Source organism: Pelodiscus sinensis, chromosome 24 (genome assembly GCF_052426305.1).
Source record: "Pelodiscus sinensis isolate ZL-2025 chromosome 24, ASM5242630v1, whole genome shotgun sequence".
NCBI classification, from domain to species: Eukaryota; Metazoa; Chordata; order Testudines; family Trionychidae; genus Pelodiscus; species Pelodiscus sinensis.
Window position 1 is genome coordinate 16,038,040 of NC_143075.1, and position 13,488 is coordinate 16,051,527.

General features: G+C 40.4%; 1 protein-coding gene across 2 annotated transcripts in view; it reads right to left on the reverse strand.

Annotated features, from left to right (window-relative positions):
- Positions 1 to 13,488, reverse strand: part of FHAD1 (forkhead associated phosphopeptide binding domain 1) — a 71,229-nt gene that overhangs the window by 47,504 nt on the left and 10,237 nt on the right. For both annotated transcript variants that reach the window (XM_089773212.1, XM_089773211.1), the window contains 5 exons: positions 12,908 to 13,181; positions 11,968 to 12,047; positions 10,806 to 11,036; positions 7,085 to 7,208; positions 4,074 to 4,204 (listed from right to left, as the gene is read on the reverse strand). In XM_089773212.1, the coding sequence (XP_089629338.1) occupies positions 4,074 to 4,204; positions 7,085 to 7,208; positions 10,806 to 11,036; positions 11,968 to 12,047; positions 12,908 to 13,181 (840 nt within the window). The remainder of the gene's footprint in view (positions 1 to 4,073; positions 4,205 to 7,084; positions 7,209 to 10,805; positions 11,037 to 11,967; positions 12,048 to 12,907; positions 13,182 to 13,488) is intronic.

The window sequence follows — 13,488 nt, forward strand, 5'->3', positions numbered from 1 at the left end:
ATGTAGACACAGCCCATGTGTATATACACATCAGAAAGCCCATGGTCATAGCTTTTAAAAATCATAAATTTCATTATTTCTGATATTTAAATCTGAAATGTCATGGTGGTGTAATTGTGGGAGTCCACAACCAAAATGCATTAAAGTGGCACAAGATTATTATACAGGAGTTTGTGGTTCTGCTATCCTTACATCTGTGCTGCTGCTGGCAGGACACTACCTTCCAAGCTGGGCACCTGGCCAACAGCTGCCGCTCTCTGGCCATACAACTCCAAAAGCTCCTTTTTGGGTCAGGATCCCCAATCAGAGAAATACTGGTCTTCCCCTGTGAAATCTGTGTAATATAGTGTAAAAGCACAAAAAAGACCAGATTTCATCGGGAGAGATCAAATTTCACAGTCCAGGATATGTTTTTCATGGCTGTGAATTTGGTAGGGCCTAGACATAGGGTAGAGTAGTGTGACAGTTGTATGCTCTGAATTTGGCTCTTTCCAGAACGCATGAAGAGGCTTCTCTGCAAGCCACCCAACAAGGGAAATAATGGAGAGAAGTTCTGTGATAGATCTCTGTGTAAGAATTCTGTTTTTCCTGCATATAAGCATATGCCTCATGGCCCAGTAAAAGAAATTACACAATCTCTCCACCCCCACTAGTGCTTTATGAATACTGGATTTTTTCAGTTTGACAGGTAAACCAACAAATCCCAATCAACTTTTGATTCAGATGAATCTGAAATGATAATTTTTTTTATTTTTTTTGTTGAAATGAAAAACAAAACAAAAAATCATTAGGGGTGAAACAAAACATTTTATTTAGTTTTCTAGTGCTTTTAAGCCTTTGGTTTTAAATGTTACAGCTACATTTTGATACAAACTTGTTTTGACACAAAAGGTCGCTGACTTATTCAGAATTCCCCCAGCTCCCATTTTTCAGAAGCCAAACAGTTAGCTGAACTTGCGTGAACAAATGCGTGAACAGTTTTGATCTACCCAAAATTGCATCTTTCAATAAATACACTATTAAAAATTTACCTCTCATCTATCCACATTGGCATTGAAATTAACATGAGGGGACAAAGTGGGTGTTGAGTTGCTCTACATCACAAAATACACTGCTTTTAGTGCACCTTTGTGCAACTATTTGTTTGCCATAATCCCTACAGCTCTATCCTGCAGCCTTTTGTTTCATCACAAATCTCACTGGTTTGAAAGAACACCTCATACATCATGGCCTGGAAGGCCAGCCATATAATGCTATCAGCTTGAAGGAAGTGTTGTATCTTTGCAGCGGAATTTGTACGTGATGAAAGATCCCTGTTGTCTGTAGTGTTACACAGTATCATAGTAGAGTCTGGATTATAGAGACCTTATCCGAAGAGAAGCCGAGTGACTCCTGTAAACTGCTAAGCACATCAACTCCTGTGTTCAGTGATGGAGCGTTATCCACACTGAATCATACAGGGAACTTAGGAGCTAGCTATTTTTAAGAATGTCAGATGTTCTTACAATGAACCCTTGTGCCATATGCCTCTAACCATCAGATACTTTCTGGCTTCCAATTTAAAACAGAACAAACTGATCCAAAAATCCAACCCAGAAGGAATGGAGAGGAAATACATTTTTTTTTATTTAGAGGCAAGAAAACTGGGCTATTTATAATTAATTGGTAATTTGTTGTTACAGCTGTCTACTCCTTAGGAATTTTACAAACTTGCCACCGTGGAACTCTGGGAAACCCCACCGTTCAAACTCTCAACAGTACACTCTCATTCCTGCACCACTGGTTGCTCCCGTTCATCTATAAATATGCATCTTGCATAATTCATCCCTCCCGTGTTTCAATCAATGCAGCGTGGTTTTGGGGCAGGGGAGATTTGAATTGAAGGGGACATGGACAGACGAGTGAGGATTCTTTGAACATTTCTTAGGTCACAGAAATCCAATATGCTTGGTTTTTGAGGTTTCCTTCCCTCAGTGCTTGAAAACTACAAAATAATAGCATGGATTTGGGTCACAATATTCTGTAATGTAGCCTGATCAAAATCAAGCATCAGCTCTACATTTGATTTGATTATGCTATTTTGCAAAAAGTATAGGCACAGCTTGAGGGCAGCATCTTTGTAAATATACAGGACATGTTTAGGAAAAGGCATACAGCAGCTTTCTTAAAGAAAAGAATTGAAGAAATCAGAAGCAATCTTGATTGTGAGACAGAGCAATAGGATTGCATCTAGAAGTAGAAAATCCCTATTTGGAAATAACCCGATGCAAGTATTTTGGACAGCAAACCAGAGATGATTCATAGAAATAGCATCACACCACACAGAGGGAGAAGATCTAGGAAAAATCATAGATGAAAACTAGAACTCTGGAAAAGAAGAATCCATAAAAATATCCTATAACTTGCTGATTCCACTACAATGAATCTCTCTGCATATATGCATGGCCCTCATCACTGTAATACCTGAGCAACATGGCTCAGACTTCCACTGACTTCTGTCAGAGTTGAATCAAATTGGAAGCACCAAACAACAAACAAAAAAACAAAAAAACCCCACTCAGACAGAGAGGACAGTAAAGGGGCTTGAACACAGGGTCCCTGAAATCCAGGCTGTACGAGAGGAAAAATTTCTCCTGCTGGAGAATACTTGTACAGTAACCCTTTTAGGAAGTATCAGATACTTGATGACGGTGAAGATACAGCTCCCTGATTAAAAGCGGAGACGGATGAGCCAGATGAGCTCTCAGAGAAGGGTCAGATTAAACAATCACCACCACCACAAGGTAGTTGTACACTCCCAATGTCCACCCAGACTCTGTTCATGTCTCAGAATTATCCAATTCACACCATCAAAAAGTAGCTCCACATTTTGACAAAGTGGTTTGGTTTTGCTTTCCTCTTGACCGGCACACGAATGTGCTCACATGCACTAATAAATCTACGTCCGCCTGCTTGGACTCCTCTTCCCTCCCTATAATGTCCAGCCTGGCAGGGAAAATGCTATTCCTCTTAGGTGGCTAGAGGAGCCATAGAACTCTCTTCTGAGGCAGAACTAGGAAGTTTGCTGGTGACGTTGCTGGGCACTTGGTTTGCTTGTCAGGGAACAGAGCATTCAGGATGGCTCTCTTTCAGTATTGTACTGGGAAGATCAGTGGCTGCTCCCACTGGATTTGGAGGCAGCAGCAGCAGCAGCAGCGAAATGCTGAATTTGGCATCATTGCCTCATGGTTGTGATATAGATGTTATCACAAGAATATGGCCACTACCTAGCAGCAGAGCTGTCAGAATAGCTCAGCAAAGGTAGTGAGCAAACCTGTTGGGCAGAAGCTTATACATTGAGTTTTGGGGGTGGGGTCCTTCTTTTAGACAAGCTTTCTTTGAGAGAATCTTGGAGAGGTTTGCTAAACTGCAGGAGATTGATTATGCAGACTGTGGAAAGGATTTTCATTGGATTGAAATAAAGTACTGTTGCTAAAATTGGAAGCAGGTGGCAGGGGAAAAAAGACTTATAGGCTAGCGCCTGGGGAATGTACTTTTAGCAGGAACCCAGTGCTATTCAGTGTAATTCACTATGGAGGGCATATGGGGTTTCAGTGTGCCAGAGTCACATTAAAATCTTGAACCGCATCCATAGGAATGGCAGAATAAAATTGGAAACTGATGCAGACCCTCCACTGGTAAAATTGAAGTGTGACGTTAAGAGGATGAGGAGGTATATCTACATTGAAATCAGGTGGTGTGATTCAAACTATGTAGCTAGTCCCAAGCTAGCTTTAATCTAGCTAAATCAAAAGTAGCTGAAATAACAGCAATGAAGTGATAACAAAATGGGTTAGGACCACCCAAGTAAGTGCCTAGGGTCATGGGTGGGCAGGATGTTCCCCTGACTCTTAGTTCTTGTCTAGTATGAATCTACTGTACAAATACAGAAACTATAGATATGGGCCAAAATTTGGCTCTTGTAAAATTCTGGTGAAATCAGTGGAGTAGCTGAATTGGGTCCATTTTGTTATTATTTTACTAAACCATTTGTAGCATAATAAATAACAGAGCAATTAAGCATGGGTGTCAACCTTGGCAGAAACGACAGCAAGCTGATTATCTTTCTCCCTGTTTTCCTTCTTCAGTTTATCTGCATTCAGTTTTAGTTGTAGTATTCTCTGCTCCTTTGCTGAAATGTCTCTTTGCAAACTGGTCACCAGTCCTGTGAAGAACAGAATTTAGGTCAACAAATACAAAGACATTTCAATTATGAAAATCTGCTAAACAATAATATCATAATATAAACATTGAAAAAGAATAAATATTTATCATATATTAACAGTATCTGGCTTTGAAAGAAGACCCAAATTTAGTCCATATACTCTGAGACTTATTCAGTGTGACCATTAGTCCCAAGGAATTCAGTGCTCTGGAGAGTATGCTACTTACATAGAATTCTACTACTGGAAGGAACCTCGAGAGGTCATCAAGTCCAGTCTCCTGCACTCAAGGCAGGACCAATCACTATCAAGATCATCCCTGACACATGTTTATCTAACCTGTTCTTAAATATCTACAACCTTCTTAGGCAATTTATTCCTGTGCTCAACTACCCTGACAATGAGGAAGTTTTTCTTAATGTCCAATCTAAACCTGTCTTGCTGCAATTTAAGCCCATTGCTTCTTGTTTATCATCAGATGTTAAGGAAAATAATTTTTTTCCTTCCTCCTTGTAACATCCTTTTAGGTTCTTGAAAGCTGTTATCACGCCAAGCCCTTCGATACAACCACATCTGCTCTAATCCCACTGACAGAGACCAGAAACTTCAGGATCTCTACCAAGCATTTATAAACCTCAACTACCCACCCAGAGAAATAAAAAAGCAGATTGAAAGAGCCAGACGAATACCTAGAAACCAATACTTGTAGACAGACCCAAGAAAACCAACAATAGAACACCACTTGTCATCACCTACAGCCCCCCAATTTAAACCTGTCCAACACATTATCAATAAACTACAGCCTATACTGGAACAGGATACTAAACTCTGAGAGGCTCTGGGAGACAGACCCATAGTCTCCTATAGACAACCACCTAACCTCAAGATGATTCTTAACAACAACCACAGGACATACCACACTAATACCAACCCTGGTACCTTCCCTTGCAACAAACCCCGTTGCCAGCTTTGTCCACATATTCACTCTGCTGATACCATTATTGGACCCACCAAGTGAGTTATAAGATTAAGAACACATATTCCTGCGCATCCAGAAATATAGTTTATTCTATCATGTGCTGAAAGTGTCCGTCTGCTATGTACATTGGACAAACGTCTCAGACACTTCGCCAAAGGATCAATGCCCACAAAACAGATATCAAATAGGACCACAAAGGAAAAACAGTTTCTTGCCATTTCAACCAGAAAGGACATTGTCTCAACAACTTGATTACCTGCATCCTGCTTCAAAGACCTTTTAAGACTTCACTTCAAAGAGAATCCTCTGAACTGTCATTCTTGCTTAAATTCAACACTTTACACTCAAATTTGAAGATGCTAATTATCTTACCCATTACAAAGATAGCTTCCCCAATTATCACCTCTAATATCATTAGCTCACAGACATTTACCTTCCTCCGTCCCCCTCCCCCCATCCCCCTTCTGTTCTGAAATTTGATTTGGCCTTTTCATATGTGTTCATTTTTTTTTAATTTGTATCCTTTGGTATATATGGTTTTGACAATTTTCTTCCACTATTTGATCTGAGGAAGTGGGTCTGGCCCACGAAAGCTCATCACCTATTAAACCATCTTGTTAGTCTTTAAAGTGCTACACAGTCCTGTTTTTTGTTTCAGCTGTACCAGACTAACACGGCTACATTTCTACCCCAGTTCTTTTAGTCTTCCTTCATAGCTCATGTTTTCTAAACCTTTAATAATTTTTATTGCTCTTCTTTGGACCTTCTCCAGATTCTCCACATCTTTCCTAAAATGTGGCGCCCAGAACTAGATACAATACTCCAGTTGAGTTCTAATTAGCTCAGAGTAGAGTGGAAGAATTACATCTTGTGTCTTGCTTATACACTCCTGTTAACATGTCTCAGAATATTTGCTTTTCTTGCAACAGTGTCAAACTGTTGACTCATATTTAGCTTATGATCTGCTATGACCCCTAAATCCCTTTCTGCAGTGCTCCTTCCTACACAGGCATTTCCCATTTTGTATGTGTAAAATGGATTGTTCCTCCCTAAGTGGAGTACTTTGCATTTGTCCTTATTGAATTTCATCCTATTTAGTTGGGGCAAAAAGAACTCTCTCACAGATCAGTTTTTTCTTGAAAAACTATGCTTGGGTCTGAAACTTTGATGACTTGTCCCTGTAGACTGGCATAAGTAAATATTACATACCCTGTTTGCTTTTGGAAAACTGAGATTGAGTGAAATGATTTTGCTAATAGGACTAAACACACTCTGCATTTGGCGTAAATGTTAAAGTCCTTTGAATATTATATTATTACAAAATGAAGGCTAGAAAATGATTTACACTCTGAGATAGGGCCCTTGAGAGAGAGATTTTTTTAAATAAACCATCTGTCCTACAGCTCACCCAGGTTTTGGTACAAATGTTTCTTATTTTTGTACTCTACTAGTTCTGTCAGCAGAACTAGTCATTTTAACCTCTAAGCCTCAAAGAGGTTAAAATGAAATAGAAAAAAGGGACAAACAACTTTAGATGGTCCACAAAGCCACTAAAAATAATCTCAGGCCAGAAAAGTTTTAAAGTGCACATTTTTCACTGCTAAATTACAGGAAACCCTCACCATTCACAAATACTGGAAACCACAGCTCCTAGTCTCCATGGTGAATTCCCCGCGGCTCCCGAACTCACTGTGGGGACTGGGAGCCACATTGAGTTCCCTCTGGCTCTCAGCCTGCCCTCTCCGCCCCACAGCAGGCCAGCACAGGAGACCCACGAATACTTGGAACCGTGAATAGTGATTCTGCGAACCATAAGGGTCTCTTGTGTATTAATTTCAATGCTAGCTCTAGCAACTGCATGATAAAGTACACTATGGAACCTGAGATGCCAGAGGAAATATACCTGTAGTTAGAGCTTGGTTCCTCTTCAATTTCTCACACTCTTTTTTCAAGTTTGCAATTTCTAGGTCTCTTTCAGAGAGGGAATGGCACAAGACTTGGCTTGAATCCCTCTGCAGATTGCTGATCTACAAAAGATATGCAAAAAATTACTGGTCACCTTAAATAGGGAATAGGCAAACTAGTTCATGTCAAACAAACCATACCTTTGTTCTAAATGTGAACCAGACTTGAGATTCGAAACTGGTTAAATGTTTTTTTTATATCCAAATTAATCACATACGCTCACATTTACACTTTCCAAGTCCGCTGTCATGAGCCGCACCTCACTCCCCCAAGACCTGACTCCACAGCCCCCTACTGTCAGACCTACTCATCCCTAGCCGACTCCTGCTTCCTCCACACTCCCAGTCCCTCCTCACCTCCACACCCTGACTCCTGAAGCCCGCACACCTCCAGTCTCCTGCCCTGAGCCCTTCCTCACACCAACCACCTGCCCTGCACTCCACCCCACACTTACATTTCTTACAACAGTACCTGTATCACAACCACTCCCCATCCCCTGCCCTAAAGGCCCCACCCCCCAGAGGTGCTGTGATACAACAGTACCTTTAAGAAATATAAGTTACTTTCATCCCTGGACTAACCCAAGATGAGCCAGAAAAATAGGATGAACCTGGAATAGGATTGCTTCTCAATAAACCTCACCAAAGAGAGATAAAAGAGACAAATTTGAAATGGTGCTCGGTTTTGGCATAGCAAAATCAATGTTTATGGTTTGAAAACTCCTCCTAAATGGTAAGAGCTAGGAGCACCAAATTTGGTATACAGCTTCCTCTTAACATTTAGCAACATAAGAGTTTGGTTGTGCCAAGAAAATGGAATGTGCCTGGAATATATGCTTCTCATAGAACCATACAGAAGAGAGACAGAATCACCAAAGCAAGTACAGTCTTCAAAACTGACGTAACCGAGTGAATGCTTGAAAGAGACAGAACCAAGATGAGTCAGAAAAATGAGATGAGGCTGGTATAGGATTGCTTCTCAATAAACCTTACAGAAACAAAGATAAAAAGGAGAAATTTGGAGTAGTGATCTGTTTTAGCTAAATCAATGCTGAAGGTTTGAAAACTAGAAGAAAATGTTATTGCAAACCACATTAACTATGGCCCTTTTTTGTTGAAACATAGTAAATGATAATGGTCGACAGAATTGAAATTAAAAAATAAACTTGATGGAATTCCCATTTTTAAAAAATTATTAAAAAATGAAAAGAAATGTTAACAACTCTTTTTAAGAAATCCAAAATAAAAATTAACTTCATAAAAATAACACTGTATTTTTGAAAAAAAACAAACAATCATTTAAATAAAATAAATACATTTTTTCATTCATAAAAAATGAGCTAAGGACCTAAACATTGCCAGGGAAATCTGCTAGTCTACATACATATTTTACAGATGTGTGTTTGTGTGTCTATCTGCGAGTCCATTTGTTCAAGAACTCCCCCTAAATGGTAAGAGTTAGGACCACCAAATTTGGTATGCAGCTTCCTCTTATCATAATTTAAAGCAAGATCAATGCCAGGACAACCAGAAGCTAGAGGAAAGGGACTGTTTTCAATAACTTGGAAAGGGAGGAGCTGGGCTATTCAGATGGACATGATACTGGGAGTATCAAGGGAATGGCCAGCAAAGCTTGCCTACCAGTACACTGGCTAAATAGCCTCCTACCCCAAGCCCTTGCCCCCTCCCAGCTTTTGGCAGCAGCTCTAGAAGGTGGGGAGAGAAAAGGCCCCTAGCACACAGAAGGTCCTGAAAGGAAAAAAAACAGTTCCTGGCAACCAGAGGCAGGAGTTGGGGGAGATAAAAGGCCCATGGTGGCCGGGGGAGGTCTTGGGAGAGAGAAAAGGCTTGTACTGGATGGGACTTCCTGCCTTGAGTCTCTCTTCATGTGCTAAGCCTCATTCTTACACCTCCACCCCCGCTTCCTACCCCCCTCACCACCCCAAGCCCCTGACCTGGCTCCTACACTCCCCTCACACCACCAGCTCCCTGCTTTGAAGTACCTGGACAATCCCGGGTAAGTCTGCTAGCTTATTTTTTGCGTATTGAACAACGGTTAAGTTGCCATTAATAAATTTGACTTGACATTTCCAACTGGGAAAAAAGCATAAGAACTTTCATTTGATAACTTGTTTTCCAAGATCTACAGTCCAGTCTGCAGACTTGAATGGTTTGAATAGTTTAGATAAATATTCAAACCTGAGAGTTTATCCAAACTGAAGCAAATCTCTAAACCTCGGGGTTCAGTCATCCTTACTCAAAGGACAAACAAAAGCCAGATTCTCTCTCTCTCTGAATGTTTGCTGGAATATTTCAGTGTGTGTGTGTGTGTGTGTGTGTGTGTGTGTGTGTGTGTGTGTGTGTGTGTGTGTGTGTGTGTGTGTGTGTGTGTGTGTGTGTGTGTGTGTGTGTGTGTGTGTGTGTATATATATATAAATATAAGAGAGAGAGAGAGAGAGAGAGAGAGAGAGAGAGAGAGAGAGAGAGAGAGAGAGAGAGAGAGAAACACAGGATCCTTCCCACCTAACTCATGAGAGAGAGAAAAAAAACACAGGATCCTTCCCACCTAACTCATGGGAGCCGCTCCACGGATGTTTGCATGAGTAAGCTGAAAAGATTTACATATCATGGCCCAACTTGTAGCAACAGGAGGTGTAAGCTTAGCATTTCAAGGTCACTGGATTATGAGTAATTTTCTAGAGTCTTCAGCTAAATGTCAAGAACAAATATTTCAGACAGCTTACTGAAAGCACTTGTGGTCATTTGTATTTTCTAATGTAAATAAAGATCGAATATATTTCTTCCTGGATGCTGTGAGTCAAGATGACACTCTGCAGTTTATCATGGCCAAAGAAATAATATGAAGAAAGGAAATATCAATTTCCTACTGTTAAAATAATTGGTTTCATGAGCCTAATTCAGAGGGGATATGCAGATAGTCTGAAGCAGTCCACTGAGGGAGGGAGGGAGTTTGTCAGGAAAGGTACAGCTCCACCTGCCACATACCATCTTCAACATAATACAAAACCAGAGCTGCTGACAGCTCTTGGAAACCAATCACCAATACTCTGCATGGAAAACATTCTGTTTATGTTTTAGATTTTCAGTTTAGCTCTGAAAAGCATTCACATGAACAGAGAGCTTAAAAAGGACACTAACAAACATAAAAATGTGTTAGTTTCAGATATTATACATGCCCTCTGATCACCCTTCTAATTTAGCTTGTTTCTCACCATCTACATGTTTTGTTGGTCCTTAAGAGTGCTGCTAGATTGATTGTTGTTTTTTAAGTTTTAACTACTCGCTGTCTCTCTTTTTCATCCTCCCCTCCCCCGCTCTTCCCTTATTTATCCTTGGATCTGGACTCATTATACTCTGGTCATCTGAAGAAGTGGGTTTTGCCCATGAAAGCTCATGATACCACCTACATGTTGTGTTAGTCTTTAAAGTGTTACTAGACTATTTGTTGTTTTTTAAATTTTTCCTGTTACAGACTAACTCAGTTACCCCTCTAAATATATAAAAGGATTGTCAAACAAACAAACTGAAAAAAATCCTTTTTTCTTCTCTAAATTTTGTTGTGTCCAACAACAATGGTTAGTAAAAAAAATGCAGAGGAGCTTGATTAAAGTAGACAGAATCCCTTTAAGAGTTCAATACCTGCTCTTTCAAGGCTTTAATCTCTTCTGTCTTTGCTTCAATATCTCGTTCAAAGGTCTGTAGTTTTTGAGTAAACTCAACATCATTCCTAGCAGTAGCCTGAGCCATCTTCTTTGTCATCACTGCAATTTCATCCTGAAGACTGGCTATTACTGTATCTTTATGTTTTGACTCACTTTCCAAACCCAAAAAATGACGGATTTCATCTTCCATTTTTAGAATGATTTCATCCTACATGCAGAAGACATCTGAATATTATACACAAATGAGGATGCAACATTATGCCTGTTCCAAAAAAAGGTTTTCAAATTATTTTCATTAAAATATAAAATAAATTCTCTCTCTCCAAAATGCTGTTCTTGCACATTCTAGTACTATTAGGCTGTGTCTACATTGGCACCCTTTTCCGGAAAAGGGATGCTAATGAAACACTTCGGAATTGCAAATGCCCCGGGGATTTAAATTTTCCCCGCGGCGTTTGCATGAACATGGCTGCCGCTTTTTTCCGGCTCGGGGCTTTGCCGGAAAAAAGCGCCAGTCTAGACAGGGATCTTGCGGAAAATAAACCCTTTTCCAGAAGATCCCTTATTCCTGATTGAAATCAGGAATAAGGGATCTTCTGGAAAAGGGTTTATTTTCCACAAGATCCCTGTCTAGACTGGCGCTTTTCTCTAGAAAAGCCCCGAGCCGGAAAAAAGCGGCAGCCATGTTCATGCAAATGCCGCAGGGAAAATTTAAATCCCCGGGGCATTTGCAATTCCGAAGCGTCTCATTAGCATCCCTTTTCCGGAAAAGGGTGCCAATGTGGACACAGCCTTAAAGTATAGTGGCAGTTCAACAACTTTAATACAAAATTTCAGATACTCACATTTGCTATCTTACAGTTCCATGCCCCGAAATTCACCAGTTCTAAGATATCTCCTTCCTTTCCATATGGTAATTCTCACTTAGGTGAGTAGTCCCATTTTGAAATCAATTACTTAACAGTGCAGAGTTTACACTGTGGTGAGTAAGGGAATTTTACTATCAGTCACTTAAAGAACCTACTTATATAGCATTTCTGCTCTGTTTGCTTACAAATCATACTATTTGTGTTCAATAGATTACTGTTGACAAAAGCAATGTTTCTGAGAGCAACCTCCATGTCACATTCATACATTACCTTTTCCTGAAGAAGTTTATCCATATGATGAATTCCTGATAATGGAACTCCACTTGCTCCAGATTGTCCATTTCCTGGTACTTTATCAAGATTAAAAAATAAAAAAGGCTTCTAATGACATATACAGAAATTCAGCACAAGAGCTTGTTTTGATTAATTAATGCATCTGCATGACTTTAGCTTATCTACAAACATTTCCAAATCAACCATAATTTTAGTATCTATGTACTTTATCCCAGCAACTGCAGACTAATAATCAATGTTATAATAAATGGCATTCATTGGTGCAAAGAAACTATATAATCAGTGAAGAATAATATAGTTTCAAGATATGAAACATCCTCAAGTGGACGAGTAGTAGATATAATGTCTGCATGTTTTTCTGAAAATGCAGCATTGAATAACTATGCTCATACTGACTGGACCTTCCTGGTCCAGTACCCTCGGGACCTGAGCTGTCCCAGACCAAGGCGTTTGATGAACCAGGGAAGGTCAGTGCTCCCCTGCTGGCTACTCTGCTCCTGGGTGCCTCTCCCTTGGGTTCCCTGCCCTGCTGCTGGCCCCACTAAAGCTAGCCTGGCACAGCTCCCCACCCTGCTACCCCAGGGTCTCCTGGGGACCGCTTGGCCACTGCCAGTCCAATGTTGCAGGGTGTTCTCCGGGGTTCCCAGCTGGGGACTGCTTAACAAATAGCAATTCTATACAATGAACCTGATCCAATGCCCACTAAAGACAATGCAATTACTCAATTAGCACTGAAACTGGATGTGCACGTCTAATTCTCTGGTCACTTGCCAATGTAAATCAGAAATACTTCTGCCAAGATCAGTCGAAAAACATGTAGCTATGTGTGAAAAACCATCACTGTGCATGGAAGCCGTGCTCAGCTTTCCTCCTGTGTAATGCTATATGGAGAGTTAATTAAAGCACCACAAAATACCTTGTCTTGCTGCAATAGGCCTATTGAACGTATCTGGAGAGAAAGAAGTCGCCATACTTCTCCCCCAAGCACTCACAGGTCGTCTTCTGTTTGGTGGATGGGGTGTGGTTCCATTTGTTCCAGGTATCCAACTGTTGGGAACACTGGTTGGGTGCTGAGACTGGAGGAAAGGAAGTTGAGACGGAGCTGTTGAAGTGGTATAAAGTTCTGTCTCTGAAATAAACTGGAGCTGCCCAGGCCATGCTGTGCGACGTTTCATGGGTGGGCAAGACATCTGCAAGAGGAAAAATGCAATTTTGTACAGACGATGGGGAAAATTACTTAATATAAAGTGTGGATGATAAAACAGAATCCGGAAACAGGCATGACTAGGAGAAAATTTCAAATCAACTTGCATTACACCATCATTTTCAACTTTGATCATTTTAGTCAATCGCTTATCTTTGTTTGCTCTTTCTGTAGTTCTTCGCGGTTTTCTCTAACCTTTCGATAACCTAGACTATTGTCATCTACACAAACACCTCTGGATTCACCCCTTTTTCTGCCACAGCACTGGAATTCTAACTGCATCAATTCATAAA